This window comes from Anguilla rostrata, chromosome 4, assembly GCF_018555375.3.
Source record: "Anguilla rostrata isolate EN2019 chromosome 4, ASM1855537v3, whole genome shotgun sequence".
NCBI lineage: Eukaryota > Metazoa > Chordata > Actinopteri > Anguilliformes > Anguillidae > Anguilla > Anguilla rostrata.
The window spans coordinates 920,256-937,639 of record NC_057936.1 but is presented as its reverse complement, the minus strand read 5'-3'; the positions used below and the strand labels follow the sequence as shown (position 1 = coordinate 937,639).

At 48.0% G+C, this 17,384-nt stretch overlaps 1 protein-coding gene across 3 annotated transcripts in view; it reads left to right on the top strand.

Moving 5' to 3' along the window:
• LOC135252177 (inactive N-acetylated-alpha-linked acidic dipeptidase-like protein 2) overlaps positions 1-17,384 on the top strand; it is a 329,826-nt gene that overhangs the window by 265,875 nt on the left and 46,567 nt on the right. For all 3 annotated transcript variants that reach the window (XM_064329975.1, XM_064329977.1, XM_064329974.1), the window contains one exon: positions 9,614-9,709. In XM_064329975.1, coding sequence (XP_064186045.1) covers positions 9,614-9,709 — 96 coding nt within the window. The remainder of the gene's footprint in view (positions 1-9,613; positions 9,710-17,384) is intronic.

Here is a 17,384-nt window from a genome sequence, read left to right as displayed (position 1 = left end):
ATACCCCTCCGGCCTTTGCGCCCGCGCATGTGTGTTTTTCATTAATTACATTGCGGGCGTCTCATTAATTACACTCCGCGTAATGAAACCCATATGCCCCTTTATTTCTGGGTTTCATTCCGCATATCCCATGGATAAAAAAATTTTTAAAAAAAACTTGTTTGGGATGAACTGTGATTTGCAGATTTGCAAACATGGTGGCTTCTGTCCATAAATACCCATAAAGCACAGCAACACGCTGCTAATTGGACGTGGCAGTTTTAGGGAGCGGTTCCAGATACCGTGCTCGGGGTGCGGTGAATTTTGTCTCGCCAGATGGTCTTGTTATTCTGACTTGGGTTCAGTTCCGTCCTCTTCCAGGGTCAGAATGAATTATAAGATCATAGATATGAGCCCACTCGTTTGTCTCCCTTTTGGCTCTTGTGTGGCGACTCGCGGGGTCTCCATTTTGGTTCTTGTGTGGCAACTCGCAGGGTCTCCATTTTGGCTCTTGTGTGGTGACTCGCGGGGTCTCCATTTTGGCTCTTGTGTGGCGACTCGCGGGGTCTCTCCCACGGATCTGCGGCCTTGTTAGTGCAGACCAGGCCGGCCTCCCCGAGTGGAGTGCGATTCCTCCAGCATGTGTGCGGTCTCTGGCCGGAGGAGCGGTGATGGTGTATGAAAGTGATGTAATTAGCAGCTGGATTGGGGGGGTACAGCGCCCCCCCCCCCCCCTAGACACCGGCCCATCAGATACATTCAGCCGCCGCTGCTCTTCACCCGCCTGGCATTTCGGCCCGTTCCCCCCCAGCCCCCCCCCGTCCCGCCATCTGGCTCCAGCAGATGCCCGTGACCTTATTTGGACGAGGCTGAATGGGGGTGGATGTGCGTGCGTCTCCCTGGGTGACGGGCGTGTGCTTCACAGGCCTGTTCTCAATGCCTTTTTACGGGAGCAGCGACAGCTGGAATTAGCAGCGATATTAGCGCTGCTGGTCTTGCCAGTGCTGCTGGTGTTGGCAGTACTCATAGACATACCTTTACCTGTATCAGCACCACTTCTTTCAGTCGTAGTTGTAATAGTAAGGATAACACTTTTATTCACAGTTGTAGTAATATTTGCACTAGTAGGATGAGTTGCACTACTTGTAGTCATAATAGTTCAATTAATAGTATTGGTAGTAAGTAAAAGGTCCTGATTTTTTTTATTTATTATTAGTTGTGTATTACATAGCACAGTATTATAGCACATGAGCTAGTGGCAGTGTGATCATAAGAGAGGACTGTCTCTGAGACTCAGACACAGGTAGATGGGCACACACCTGAGAAACACATGTGACACACCGTTTCCTGTTCACTCTCTCTGAATGATCAGATGTGTGTGTGTACTGCACACAGACATCTGTTTGTCTCCCCTCAAATATTTGGTAGGATATGCAAAAAAAAAAAAAATCTTTCTCTTGCTGCACTCTGCTGAACACTTCAAAGCCTGGATGCTAAAAGCCGATTGTGTGTGTCTGAGAGGGAAGCTCGTAAATATGAAAGGTCCTCGCTCTTCCTCGCTCTTCCTCGCTCTTCCTCGCTCTTCCTCGGTCGTGCAGCCCGTATGCGGCCATGTGACCGTGTCTCCAGCCTCCCGGGCACACTGCAGGTCTGAGCGTGTTTCTCAACAGGGCGTCTGTCAGGCGGCACAGGTCAAGGGTCAAAGGTCAGCCGGTGCTGGAGCCTCCATCAGAAAGAGCAGGGCACCGATGGGAGGCGGAGCCTCCATCAGAAAGAGCAGGGCACCGATGGGAGGCGGAGCCTCCATCAGAAAGAGCAGGGCACCGATGGGAGGCGGGAAAGAGACGCTCGGGTAGCGCTTAGCTTTGTGTTTCCACGCTCTGCTGGGTAAATATGAGACAGGCGGGAGAATCACACACTCGGCAGACATCTTGTTTGTTCCTGATAAACTCCATTTCTCTGAGTGTTTGACTTTTTTTTGGGTTGTTTTTCTTTTTGTGTGGGGCAGTGAGAAGTTCAGTGGTGTTAAAATGGCGGATGAAGCGCAGGTCTGGCTGAATACTCACAGGGATCATTTCATGAAAGAGGCAGATGATTGGTGTTTTTGCACAGGGATTTACAGCAAGTCCCTAAAGATTACTAGCCAATATTAAGTTGTACCAAATATCTTAAGTACTTTGCATTAATTAACTTTCTGGCTCGTTAATGGAATGGAATGTCTCTTTAACTTTCAGAACTGTAATTATCCTTCTAGCACTTCTTTTAAAAGTAGAGCATGTGATCATCGCCGGGCGAAGGATTTTCTGTTTGAAGCTGGCTGTGAAGCAGCTGAAGCACTGGAGGATTTGTCAGAGATCACAGTACACTGGGTCCCGTTTCAGAGCAGGAGAAACTGCAGTCTTCACACCACTGCAAACACTTGTACAGTTTAAGACACATTTCTGTGCCAGCCCTGCAGGATTCAGGGGAAAGACAAAAGATTGCTTTTCAGCTTACATTCTTTTTTCACGCAGCCCAGTTACACACCTGGATATTTACCGAAGCAACTCAGGTTAAGTGCCTTTGCTCAAGGGCACAATTGCTGTGCCCCATTTAGGAATCAAGCCTGCAACTTTCAGTTGCGAACTCAACCTGTTTTTTTTTTTTTCTCTTTCAGTTAAAACCATCTAGCCCACACGCTCTTGTTTTCAACGCACGCCCCGGTCTAATATGCAATCACTTTCAATTTCAGCAACTCAATTAGCTAAACTCAATTTAAAGGTAACCATGTCTCACCGTTAATTGACAGCAGTCACTGTTAGGAGGCTGGCAAGCAAGCTGCTGCAACACGACTCTTTTCCCTTCTACTTCAAAACAGAAATAAGAATCAGACACTTTTTCACCACACTTTTTCAATCGATGGAGCAATCAGAATCCTTTTGTGAGGGTTCAGGGTGGAATTTTCGAGTGTTGTCAGAAAAGAGCACTTGGTGGTGTGATGGCATAAGTTGATGTACCTCACAATATGAGGATAAAAATTTACTGCAGTATTAAACATTGGGTTTGAAAAATAAAATTAAAAATGGAAATCAAATCCTCCCAAGACTCCAAGATTACGTAGCCCTCAGAGCCAAACACATTTTCCGATAAACCTTTTTATAGTTTACATTTTGCAAATGCTTGTCAGTTTTTAAAAAACAAAATTGTATGTCACTATCAGTGTTCTGCTGAAATTAGTGCCGAAGTTTTTTTGTCTAAATATAGTGAACACTGTAAATTAAGAAAACTGGCACCGATTCTGTGCTGAATTGGGAAGTCAGCTGTGTTATTTGAAGGTGTAAATCCTTGTAGATACAGTAGCTGATAGCCGAATCGGTCAAATAGCACTTAGGGACTTGGAGGACAATGCTAATTAAAGCCTGAATTGAACAGATCTTGGAGCAATTTATTTAAAGATTGAAGGTCTAATGTGTAATCGAACCGCAATCAAAGGGAGCCTATTGTTTGAAAGGCAGCTCATCAATGACTCCCTAATTCACTGACGGCTACATTTAATACGCTGTAAAACGGGGGAAAGGCACTAAAAGTGCAAACAGGAAGCTTTATGGCCCGAGAATATGCACCGTGCCTTTCACTACCGACTCCCGTGGTGTTTTGACGAAGATTTGAGCGAACTGATTTTGTCAGTTACTTTCTTAGACTTTCTTAGCTGCTGTTGTTCCCATACAATAGCACAGTTTAATATTTTAAAAAGCCTTAAACAATAAAGAGAAACTTTTGCACTTTGTCATCTAGCATGGCTTGAGATTTGATGAAAAATATGTTCCCTTTTCAGTCTTTTAAATCCAAACAGCTTTTACCTGGAATTGCATTTCTTTTATTTTTGGTGTTCGGCAGTAAGCCATTTTTTGGAATTAAACAGCACTGTACTGAAGGGATGATGAACACACTGGGTCATAAAAGACATGTTTTATTTGTGAGTTTGAGACATTAAGAGGTGCCTGTCTCTTTTTTTTCAGCAAACAAAAGCGAAACAACACTGTTATTCTCTCGTTGGCAAAACGGCCTGCGATAGAGAACTTCATCAAGATTTTGTTTTTTTCTTTCGCATTTTATCTTGCTCAGAGTGTTATTTATTTGCTGGCCTTGCAGCAGAATTACAGAAGTATGGCAGAAGGGTGCACTTTAGGTCTGGCAAACCCAGGCTCCAGGCTCTGCTGGATTTCATTGATAATCAGCATTTAATTGATCAATGAAAGCAGTTGATTAGACAGTTGGGCCACCTGACCTGGCTTATTGAGTCTGAATTCGGCTGCTGATTTTAAGCTGAAAGCAAAAACCAACAGCAGCCCCTTCAGCCCTCCAGGACTGGAGTTAAACCTGCAGACACAGCGCCCCCTCCAGGACTGGAGTTAAACCTGCACACACTGCGGCCCTCCAGGACTGGAGTTAAACATGCAGACACAGCGCCCCCTCCAGGACTGGAGTTAAACCTGCACACACTGCGGCCCTCCAGGACTGGAGTCAAACCTGCAGACACTGCGGCCCTCCAGGACTGGAGTTAAACCTGCACACGCTGCGGCCCTCCAGGACTGGAGTTAAACCTGCACACACTGCGGCCCTCCAGGACTGGAGTTAAACGTGCAGACACAGCGCCCCCTCCAGGACTGGAGTTAAACCTGCACACACTGCGGCCCTCCAGGACTGGAGTTAAACGTGCAGACACAGCGCCCCCTCCAGGACTGGAGTTAAACCTGCACACACTGCGGCCCTCCAGGACTGGAGTTCAACCTGCAGACACTGCGGCCCTCCAGGACTGGAGTCAAACCTGCAGACACTGCTGCCCTCCAGGACTGGAGTTAAACCTGCAGACACTGCGGCCCTCCAGGACTGGAGTTAAACCTGCACACACTGCGGCCCTCCAGGACTGGAGTTAAACGTGCAGACACAGCGCCCCCTCCAGGACTGGAGTCAAACCTGCAGACACTGCGGCCCTCCAGTCCAGGACTGGAGTTTGAGATCCAGTCTTAGCCTAACCCCTCCTGCAGAGCCTGCTCCTCTAAAGGAAGATGCTGGGCCATAGCTCCCCTCTAAGCTGCTTTCAGCCTGAAGATAAGGTTGGACAGGATGGTTTCTGACTCTTTGTTGTCAAAGTCTGCAGCTCGGAATGACCTGATGGATGTCCTGAATTGAATCTCTCTCTCTCTCTATCACCCTCTCTCTTCACTCTCTCTCTCCCCCCTCTCTCCCTCTCTCCCTATCTCCATCTCTCTTCCCCCTCTCTCTCTCCCCCCCCCTCCCCCTCATCTCTCTCTCTGTCTCTCTCTGGAGACCCAGCAGTCTGTCTCATGCAGCAGGTCTCTCAGTGCTGTGGTCTCTGAATAGAGAGGTTTACACAACCTTACAGGCCCCTAATAACGCCGTGCCGGGTCCTTCTCCTGGGCAGTTAAGCATCACCCCAGTGGGAGCTCTCTTTCAAGGGCAGTGCCCACGGAAAGCGCCGGAAGATTTCCTCAGCAGGAATAGCCTGGGTGGCATAATCAACTCCACCTCAGCTTCCTCCGTGACTCAACGCCTTTTGTGTCGGTTTTACCTCATTTTAAAATGACAACACTGGGAAATAATAATAACCCTACAGCACTATGAGCCTGACCAGGCTGCTCATAAGCTTACAGCACTATGAGCCTGACCAGGCTGCTCATAACCCTACAGCACTATGAGCCTGACCAGACTGCTCATAACCTTACAGCGCTATGAGCCTGACCAGGCTGCTCATAACCCTACAGCACTATGAGCCTGACCAGGCTGCTCATAACCTTACAGCACTATGAGCCTGACCAGGCTGCTCATAACCTTACAGCACTATGAACCTGACCAGGCTGCTCATAACCTTACAGCACTATGAGCCTGACCAGGCTGCTCATAACCTTACAGCACTATGAGCCTGACCAGGCTGCTCATAACCTTACAGCACTATGAGCCTGACCAGGCTGCTCATAACCTTACAGCACTATGAGTCTGACCAGGCTGCTCATAACCTTACTCTACTATGGCTGCCAGTCAGGATGTCATATGTATACAACTGATGCAGTTACTCTCCTGGAGTCGTTACCTTGTATGAGCTGACGGCTTCATCCCCGCGCTGACTGTAGCATAACACGAGCTGCTCAGTCTTGAGGGGATGTGCTTTGGTAATAAACTGATGGTCAGTTACTCTTCCTGGTGAGTCGTGACCTTGTGTAGGTGGGGATTCATCCCCGCCGCTGACCTGTAGCATAACACGAGCTGCTAGCGCAATCAGAATGCGGGAAAGCAATCTCGCACACTGTAATTTCCTTTTCCAGACACTCTGGAGCATGAAATTGTGAAAACAAGAGAATATGCGGGGCCTAACTAAATGACAAAAACCTGCTTTGAATATCCTTTGCCGTTGAAATTTGGAAGTGTGCCTCTCCATTTCAGAAGATTGAATAATGCATCTCCCTCTTCTTTAGGCAAATGCAGCTTGAGTAAAATGAATAAGTAATTGCTGACAAGCTGAGCTATGTCTCCAGACGGGGGAAATGCAGCCTTTTATGAAACATGTTTATTTTGTTGCTTATTCAGGCCAGGCTAATAATTAAAATAGCAGATTCATAACTTCTCCCCTTCTGAATGCTAAATGTGATGGAGGTGTCATTTCACTGGTGCGACTGCTGTTTGGGTGATCTGTGGGTGCCCTGTGGGACTTCAATGCATTCATTGGCTTGGACGTTTTTTACACTCTAAAATCGGTTTTTGCCCCCACCATTCAGGGGTTTATTCATATGAATAAATGCTAAATTAAGTATTTCTGAGGAGTGTGGACTGTATGATGTTGACTTGTTTGATTTTATTTTATTGCTTTGGCTAATTTAGCACATTGTTTGCATTGTGTTAATAAATTCCATGATTGGCAAAGTATAAAGCCTCTTTGACAAGATCAGCTAACCTTTAGAGCATTTTCTTTTACAAAATGCAGAATGTAAATCACACGGGCTGCTCAGTGTTTCATGGATTCTTGGTGTGGAGCTGGTTGCTGGAGTCCAGGTCTTCTGTGACAATCACAGTATTATGTTATGTGATGGATCGGTGAATCCATTTGATTCTTGGAAAAGGAAAGGAAAAGTAATCTGTTCTTAAACTGCACATAATTTCAAATAACAGGTGATCCACTGCCCCACCAATGCAGCAACAAAATGCACAATAAAATAAAAGAACGTGCAAACAAGCAGATGTTTCTTTTTTTTTTTCTTTAATAAAGGAGGATTTAAGCCTCGCGTATTTTCTCCGTTATAGAATCCTTAATTCACTTGAGCCCTGCACATTAACTCTGTGCTTTGAAGTCCCGGGCTGATTGAATTAGCGGCGGCTGTGTGAAATTGCTCGATGCATCCTCTCTGTCCTGCGCGCCGCGCTGTGGCGCTCCTGATTATTCTTTCTCGCAGCGGATGAATATTCATACGCTTGTTGCCGACAATAGCGCATTAGTTCTGGAGGCTGTGAAAAGACGGCGCATTAAAAAAAAGAAACCGAAAGCGCTCGAGAAGCAGAGAGTGGCGTATTTCTGGGTCGGGGATTGGAGAGCGGGATCTGGAACGTCACGCCGATTATTCCATTCAGAGTGCGGTTTTCCGTCTCGCGCACCCCGCGCGTTCTGCCCGCCCTCCACAGCGAGCGCGTGATTGAGTTCGCCTGCCGCCACCCGGCTGCGGCTCTGACAGGTGTTGTTTTCCGAAACGCCAGGCCCCCTCCCGGAGAAATTTGAAAGCGAACAGCAGTGGCCAGCGCGTATGTTTTTCCCAGAATGCCTTATTGAAGTTGTATTGTATTATAACTTATATAAGTTTTAAGTTGTAAAAAAGTTGTAACCATTTTCAGCCCAATTTATTGATTTACCAGCGTTGCTTTGTCAGAACTATAAAATGGTCAATGACTAATGTTGTTGTTATGTCACTAGAAGCTGTAAAGGTTGATATGGTTTCTAGCGTGTTAATAGCTGCACGTCTCTCAGGGAAGTACATTATTTGAGTGGGATTAGCAGGATTCCTTCACACAGATAGGCTATTTGCAGCAGCGCCATGTGTTACAGTAGCTGTAGTAATACTATAACTATGGAGCGCGTGCATTTCTGCCCAATCCCGGTGTGCCGGCTGACTTCACCCACAGACTCTGTAGCTTTATTTAAACCACGTTCAGCTCGGCCCTGGTGTGTATCTGTGGCTAGAGTGGGGCAGGCGCCTAAAAAGGGCCCGGGGCCCCTTCGCCTGTACATTCAGCGTTCAGGAGGGCCCAAACCCAGCGAGCGGGCGGCCCGTCTGTCTCCAGCCTCCCTGGAGAGCGCTCTGAAATGTCAGCTGTGTGATAGCTCCCCCCAACCCCGGCCCCCAGAACCCCGAACCCCGGCCCTCAGAACCCCGACCCTCAGAACCCCGAACCCCGACCCTCAGAACCCCCAACCCCGAACCCTCAGATGCGGTGTCTCTGCCGAGGCCCGGGCCCGGCGTTCAGACCAATGAGCAGCCCGCATGCAGACGGTGGCCTGAGCCAAGCAGCCAATACCAGAGCAGAACCCTGGGGGCGCGTTACGGGCCCTGCAGTGTTTACTAGGCAGATTTCTGAGGAATGATGTGCTGACAGTGGGATCAACCAGGCCCCCAAAAACCATTCAGCTGAGGATATATCAAAGGGCTTTCACTGCTAGAGATTAAAAGAGGAGTTCTGCAATGCCGCTCTGTGTGTGTGTGTGCGTGTCTGCGCGTTTGTGTGTGTGTGCATGCGTGTGTGTGTGCGTGCGTGTGTGTGTCAGCCTGTATGGTCTCTGCCGTGGGAAATATTCTGTGTCCCTGAGTGACAGGTCAGAGGAACCTGTGGCCCCTGTTCTTTCATCAGAGTTTCCCCCACATCCTCTAATTAGCGCAGCGTGTCAGCTTCCTGTCGGGCTGCCCGCAGTGTCGCAGTGACCCACACCATCACCATCCTGCCGAATAACCTGCTGATTAGCACTCAGATCGTCATGGCGAAACCCGGCCTGTTTTCCCGCCTTTTAAATGAGACGGAGGTGCGGTGGCTCTGCCAGGCCTGGCACGGCGACGGTTCTGTTTGAGTAAATATTCAGGCTCTCGCGCTTGTGAGCGATGTCCTCCTGTGACGCGCGTGAGACGCCCGCGATCTCGAATCTGAGCCGCGGCGCGGTGGCTGCGTGAGAACGGGCGGCTCCTCCGCCTGCCGTGCCGGGGGGGAAGCTCTCTGGCGCTGAAATACTCCTCTGAACAGCAGGTCTTCCGTGCAGGAAATAAGCCGCAGTGCTCATCGAACACAAAGACTTTGTGGAATCAGCTGTTTTTATGAGACGCTGCCCTGCGTAGGACAATATCTGCCCGTCCTGCTCCAAAGAAGAGACTCCTGATTGTTCCAGTATCTCTAATCAGCAGTGGGGAGGCGGGGGGTTGGGGGCAGGGGGTGAAAATAGTAATCATCCAGAATAATCAACAAGTAGCCTTTTAGCAGTCCCAAGCTCCTGAGAATCTTTAAACTAAATCCAATAATAGTTTAAGAGTGAAATCAATCCCTGGGTCTTACAGATTTTTCTCTTTCTTTGTCTCTCTCTCTCTCTCTCTCTCTCTGTTTTCTGCAGAAAACAAGCTTTCTGTCCGAGGCCTTTTTACCTGCTAATTCATCTGCTGTCGAGAGTCTGGATCCCACTTTCAAACTCCACGAGATTGTTGCAAAGGTAAGAGGGCTGTTACCCTGGTGACCAGATCACAGGTAATTCCCTGCGGCTGGGAGCCTGGGTACGCTGCGGAGAGCCCTTCTGCTTGGGCGCACTCGACGGCTTTACTGGAAAATTAAAATTAACAATCAGCTGAAATTTCAGACTGAGAGGAATGTGCTTCTGAAAGCAGATGAGCCTCGGGTCTGAGTGAGCTCGCTGGGGCTGCGTGGCCTGGATTGTAATCTGAACGATGGGGAGGTATCGCTAAAAAGCTCTCCCGCCAACTGTCATTAATCAAGTGTGAGGACTTCATTTAAACGGACCTTAAGGACAGGACTGATATGCTCTGAGTGGTGTGCGTGTGCGTGCGTGTGTGTGTGTGCGTGTGTGAGCGCGTGTGCGAGAGAGAGAGCACTCATTTTATTCTTTACAGCAGAAATTGAACGGACTGCAATATATTTAAATATGTGGACTTGGAAATACAGTATGATACGTTTCACAGCAGTATATTTTCAGAAAAAACACAATGTGATATCTGAACCTACATTCTACTACTACTGTCAATACTTCTATATTTTCTGATACACTAAGTGTGAGAGAGAGAAAGGGAGAGAGAGTGTATGTGTATGCTCCTGCTCCAGTCCCAGCCTCTCTGGGTACGGGTGCATATGTGTGTGTGTGTGTGTGTGTGTGTGTGTGTGTGTGTGTGTGTGTGTGTGTATGCTCCTGCTCCAGACCCAGCCTCTCTGGGTACGGGGGTGTATTTGTGTATCAGACGCTGCAGCCTGGTGAGCAGGCAGTGTGCGGCTGAATAATACTGCAATTTATGAAAGTCTTTCTTTCCTCTCTCCGCTGTACACATGTCACATTTGTAAAGACAAGACGCCCACGCAACACCACCCCCCCCCCTCCCAAAAAAGAGAATAGAAGGGAAAAGCTCCTCATGCAGTATGGTGGGGGGCGCATCCTTCTGTTTTATTTTGAATCCGAACACCCCCTCTCCCGCACAGTCAGGACTGTCCCTCGAGGGGGGGGGGGCAGGCAGCTGGAAAGTTCTGATTTTTTATGTTAAAAATGCAGTCAGACCCCGACTGTGCTGGAATCAGAGCCTCCTCCCTGCAGATTTATTTATTTATTATTTTCTCCTTGTTTTGTTTCTTTTGTCATGTTTCCCCCGTCTCTCTCCTCCTCCCTCTTTTTCTCTCTCCCCTTGTCTCTCTCTTCCTTTCCCCTCATCTCTGTCTCTTTCTCTCTCCCTCTCTCCCCCTCCTCTCTCTCTCTGTCTCTCTTTCTCTCTCTCCACCCTCTAATCTCTCTCTCCCCTCCTCTCTCTCTCCCTCTCTCTCTTCCTCCTCCTCTCTCTCTCTTTTTCCCTCCCTCTCTCTCTTCCCCCTCCTCTCTCTCTCTCTCTTTCTCTCTCCTCATCTCTCCTGCTGTCTTCTTGGAGAGGAAAGTGACCCCCCCCTCACATCTGTGAAGAGACAGACAGCCGTCTTGCATGGATTCTCACTGAATGCTAATTCGCTGACTGGTTGCCGTGAGAACCGGGGGGGTGGGGTGTGCCCTGGGGGGTGGGGTGGCTGGGGTTGCCACGGGGGTGGTGTGTGCCCACGGGGTGGGGGTGTGCCACGGGGGTGTGGCAGGTCGTGCCCACGTGGGGGTGTGGGTGTGCCCACGGGGGTGGGTGGTGTGCCTGTGGGGGGGGGTGGTGTGCCCGGGTGGCATGTCTCTGTATTTAAAAGCGAGCCGCCCCTCGCCCCATCACCCGAGCCGAACCCCCCCAGTCTGAGCCCGTCGCCCCATCACCCAAGCCCCCCCCCAGTCTGACAGCTCGTTTCCCAGCCTGCCTCTCTCTGTCTGCAGAAGGACAGGCGGCAAGACAAAGAGAGAAAAACCAGCCTCTATAAACATGTCTTTCTCCCACCAGGAAGAGCTCTCCATCAGAGAGTGCGTGGCAGGGAGTCATGTGACTGTCCTTAAGCCCCTCCCATCTCAGCCAATGAAATCACGTTCGGTGTCACAAATGATTATTTCTGAACAGTAATGAGATGGGGAAAGAGACTGACGTCATTTCATAGGAAACGACATGTCAGATCACATAATTGGACAAATTAATCATCAACCAAAAAAAGCAATAATTTTTTCTGATAATAGGCTCAGTTTTTAAAGGTGAACCCATTTTTGGGATGTCCACTTTAAATCTTTTTTTTTTCCCACATTCATGTTTTGAGTCTATAGAAGTTTCAGAAAAGAGTGAACAGATAAACTTAGAATTCAGAGAACAGAATTGGAAATGTCAAAATATTGCACTTCTCAGAACAAGTGGTAGAGGGCTGAGAAATGTTATTGAATAACAAAAAGGAAAAAGTCTCTTTCACAGAATTTGATGTCCTTTTTCAAAGTGTCTCCTACACACGCATGTGCCCATGCTCTCAAAACACAGGCAAACAAACACACACACACATTCTCAAAACACAGGGAAACAAACACACACACACACTGAGTGTTGTCAGAAAAACATTGAAATGCAGGAGTCTTATCCTGAGACCCTTCTAGACCTCCTGGGATTGTACAGAAAAGGATAAAGATCAGCCGGATCCTGCAGAATAACAATAATTTTTAAACTGCCAGTGCACTTTCTGCAGCACAAACCTAAAAATAAAAACATATTTTTATTGATCGGTGCTATCATGAAATCCGTCAGTCCATTTCCCCTCAGCGAATCAGTGAGCGACACACGCTGTTAAAATGTCGTCTTCAGATTCAGTGTATTGTTGAGATTCCGTAACGTTTTAAAAAAATTATGCCATTCTAAACTTCCACAGGAGAGAACAGTGAGATGCGCTTAATGTCACGGTAATGGAAAAGCAAATGTATGTCAGCCCACAATGCACTGGGGCCGGGCGCTGGGGGGCTGTTGCATCTGTCCGTCAGCATCAGAATGTTAATCTGCAGCAGTTGTGTTTCCTGAGTCTTTGGTCTCTTCCTGTTTTTTTAAATATCTTCAGTGGGCGGAGCCCCTGCAGTTGGGGGCGGGGCTTTATGGCTGATTTCAGTAAAACAAAGATTTTATGTGAAGGCTGGCATAATTTAAAAAGAAAATTCATGACAAGATTAAAATATTTTGGCATCTGCAAGGTCACTTTCTAATGCTCAATAACAGAAGTCAGAAACTGAATAATGAATAATAATAACAGAATTATTTTGCTCTCAATACATATTCAGTTTTTGCAGCCACTGCAAAGAAACAGTGCATAATTCACTTCCCCCCCCCCTCCCCCTTCTATTCTTCTGAATGGCTATGCCTGCGGTCTGACCACTGGGCAAAAATACAGTAATAATAAAAAATGTGTAAATAAATCAAAGAAAATGAGTTTCATGTAATCTGTGTTCCTGCTGCCCTGAATCATTTCTCCCTTCATTTATTCAGTTTGTGGAATAACAGCAACTGCAGAATGAAATTGAGCAGCAGGGAGGACAGACATTACGTTTCGGGTTCTTCCAGCACAGATAAAATCTTGTGTTCTGAGAAGTCTTCCTACACCCCCCCCCCCCAAACACAGGACTCCCAGGCCAACCAGCCAAACCCCCCCATTTTCACCCCCCTCCCTTGCCACCCCATCCCCGTGCTTGTTTTGGTGGCAGAGCTGGCTTGGCACCAGGGGGCTCTGTAGGCCTCCTGTTTAAAAGCATGAGCCATGTTGAGCTGGCACCCCCTATGTGTGGCAGCCTGGCATCAGTCCCAGCGGCCCCCAAACACACCCCCGCTGTCAGCCGCCACCGGCCCGTTACCATGCCGACCGCGGACACTGCCCGCCACACATCCCTTCAGCTAACAGTGCTGTTTAAAGCTGCATTTCAGTGGTGAAATGTGTATCTTCAGCTAACAGTGCTGTTTAAAGCTGCATTTCAGTGGTGAAATGTGTATCTTCAGCTAACAGTGCTGTTTAAAACTGCATTTCAGTGGTGAAATGTGGACTCTGCACTTATATGTATGTTTAATTATACATCTATTTCATTTCTGTGCAATGGAATGTTAAACAGTGTGTTAAACTAGTAATTCAGGTGAAAGTTTAGCTGTAGTCAATCCATTTTAAAGCGTGCCTGTCATGACCATGTCTATTTCAGCTGAACGTGCTGTTTAAAACTGCATTTCAGTGGTGAAATGTGTATCTTCAGCTAACAGTGCTGTTTAAAACTGCATTTCAGTGGTGAAATGTGGAACCTGCACTTTTATTTTATGTATTTTATAATGTATACAATCTTATTTAATTTCTGTGCAAGGAAATGTTAAACCCAGATGTGTAAACCTAGTAACTTGAGGAGAAAGTTTAGCCCTGGTGAGTGCAATCCCATATTTCACCACACGGGGTGCCCTGCCTCATCGATCCTTTCATATGTTCCCAGTTGGAACTGAGATTCTAGTTGACAATAAAGATTTTTGTCATTTCCTCTTGTTTTATCTGAAAAGATATTTTTGTTTTTATAGTTATTACACTGAGGACAGAAATGGTCCTGTTGTGCTTAATAGCAGCTTAGAGTGGAGCATAAACAGTATATCACATGGTTTTATCACTGAAGATGATGCAGGAGGAGAGGTGTTAGGAGACACAGGAGGAGTGGGGATAGGAGGTGCAGGAGGAGTGGGGTTAGGAGGTGCAGCAGGAGTGGGGTTAGGAGGTGCAGGAGGAGTGGGGATAGGAGGTGCAGCAGGAGTGGGGTTAGGAGGTGCAGGAGGAGTGGGGTTAGGAGGTGCAGGAGGAGTGGGGTTAGGGATGGGTTGGGCAGGAGGAGTGGGGTTAGGAGGTGCAGGAGGAGTGGGGTTAGGAGGTGCAGCAGGAGTGGGGTTAGGAGGTGCAGGAGGAGTGGGGTTAGGAGGTGCAGCAGGAGTGGGGTTAGGAGGTGCAGGAGGAGTGGGGATAGGAGGTGCAGGAGGAGTGGGGTTAGGAGGTGCAGGAGGAGTGGGGTGGGTGGGGTGGGGGTTACAATGAAGATGCCGTTGAGTGAATGGTTTCATTGTGTGTGGGGGGGGGGGGGTGGTGCAGGTGGGGTCCTGGCACCCCTGGAGACGGTTGCTGTAGAAACATCTCAATCACCGCCTCCAGCGAGAGGTGAGCAGGCGGCCATGTTTGAGCGCAGTGCTGGCGCGTGCAGCCTAATTGCACTTCAATATCCCACTCAGTCAAGGGGCCCATTGATTGAGCTGCTTGTGCTGTGCAGTTAGATTGATCCTACCCGCGGAGCTAAACGGGCCGATTGGGCCGGCTGCTGTGTCTGGAATCTGAGCGTGTCGCCTGACCGGGGGAGGGGGGGGTCAGAGGCACCGGAACACGGCGAGGGGAGGGGCCCAGAGGCACCGGAACACGGCGAGGGGGGGGCCCCAGAGGCACCGGAACACGGGCTGGCTGAGGGGCAGTCGAAAGGGGTAATAATCTGTGTATTAGCCAATGTATTGTACAGTGGTGCAGTATTTTCATACTATATTTAATCGCAATGTATTCGTTATGTTCCAGTTCCATAAACGCATACATGTTGTGTTCCCTCCCATATGGGGAGCAACATTTGCTAAGTGAGGATAAAGAAACTTTGGGGTATTTTTCAGGTTCTCAGACGAGATGCTGTGCTCTCAGTCTTAAATGAGCTTTTAATCTCCCGGTGGAGGGAGCAGTTTCCTGCTGTACGTCTGTGGCCTTCTTATGGAAGACATAAAGAGGCTGAATCAGAGCAGAGTGGCCTGGTGCCCTAAACAGCAGAAAGCATCTGAGAGGGGGGTGGATGGGCTGAGGGGGTGATTTTAATTGTAAAAGACAAAGTGCCAGCCCGATTCTGCCCCTGCATGCAGTGGGACAGGCCGTGCAGATCTGGCACCTGTACTGGAGCGCCTTTCAATGACACGGCTGCACTGGGACTGGGGGGGCCGGGTGGGCTGGGGGGGGGGGGGGGCACAGACACACCTGCTGGCTGTGGCTAAATCGATATGATGGGAGAGTAGTCACGTAGGTGTGAGTTTGACACTGATGTTGGAAACCACCAAGAGCCCTCCCCCCCACCCCACCCCCACGCGCGCACACACACATACATGCACGCACACACACACAAACACACACAATTACTTGAGAAGATTCCGGAAGGTCCCACAGCAGCAGCGAGCAGGTGGCTCCCCTGTACCTGAGAGAACTGCTGCTGAGCTGGAAAAAAAAAACAAAAAACAAAACAATGGTTTGCTCTTTAGACCCGCAATGTCGCGTATCAAATTATTTTGTCACAAAGTAATTCAAGTCCCCAAATCGGAGTGTATCGCCGAACCGGGCTTCTGAGATTCATATCTCCCAGAAGAACCTCGGCGTCTGGCTGCACCGGATATAATTGCATTTTTGGCCTTCTCGGGGGCATATTCTTTATAGAAAATATACAGCTCAGAATCTGGCAGAAAGACATTGTTTAGAAAAGCAGCGGGATTTTACATCCGTTGGGTAGATACTGGACTTTGGAGAATCGGTCATATTTATGGGTCTTGTCTGTTTCTCCTTAACTAAAGAGGAAAAGCAACTGTGATAGAGAAGTAGAGCAGGAACAGCCTATTTAAACGGTAGCTGGTGTCAGCATTTTATTGCTACACTTGTTTATAATTTTACATAGTTACGTAGAGTACGTATTTACAGCGTGATTATTGAGGCCAACGTGCGACATAATTTCCCCTTTTTTGATAGTGGAAATAAAACAAGGCAGGTTAAATTACTGTTTTTTTTTACAGTCAATATCTTGCTCGCAAGTTTCGGGGATTTACTTGTTAAGGGTAAAGTTGTAAATGCGAGGGTAAAGTTTTAAAGTACTGTATTTTCAGAGGGGTGTTTAACGCAGAGAACAAGCTCAGAGTTCAAGGCGGGTACGTTTCAGCTTGTAGAGACAAGACTGTTTGAATACGTGAGGTTTTACCGTGGGGTGAGTTCTTCAGTAGAAGGAGATTGAATGGTTTGTCCCGACTACTGTGTACATCGTAAATGACATGCACACATAAGTTATGTTTTTATTCATAGTTCTTCGGCAAATCACACAAATGAAAAAATGTGAAGTGACGGTTCGTATTCGTCAGGGATGCTCTGTCGGTCTCGCTTCTCCTAATTGTCGTCGACTCGTTTCCCCGTCAAGGCCATGTGCAGCTCACCAAGATATTCATTATGCTGAGAGGAAGGATCGCAGGAAAGGCTTCACTTTGGATTTTACACTCGGGTGAGTTCCGTCTTCCCTTCGCCAGCAGCACGCCAGTTCAAGTCGAGCCTTACGTGGAGCCGGACCCAGAAGGGAAAACTAAAAGGTTCAGTACTTGGACGCGTACGTACCTTGCATATTAATGCATTTAACAAACCGCACTTTTAAGTCGTTTAAGGAATTACTCACTTTCGCAATATAATAAGTTTTTTTTTTTCAGAACATCGACTATTTTGAATGGTGACATGTTTTAATCTGGCTAAATGTATTGGACACATTTTAACGTTTCACACATATTAAAAACTCCGCTGAATATGCATTCCTTACCACCAAAAAGATGCAGATGACTCCTTTGCCCTCTCATTAATTTAAATGAGCAAATTTCCCCGGAGTTTCCAAATGTGCTGGCTGCAGCAAGACTGCGTGGTTCTTCTGCGTGGGGCTGTGTTTGCAGTGATGGACGGAGCCCAGAGGGACGCGGGGG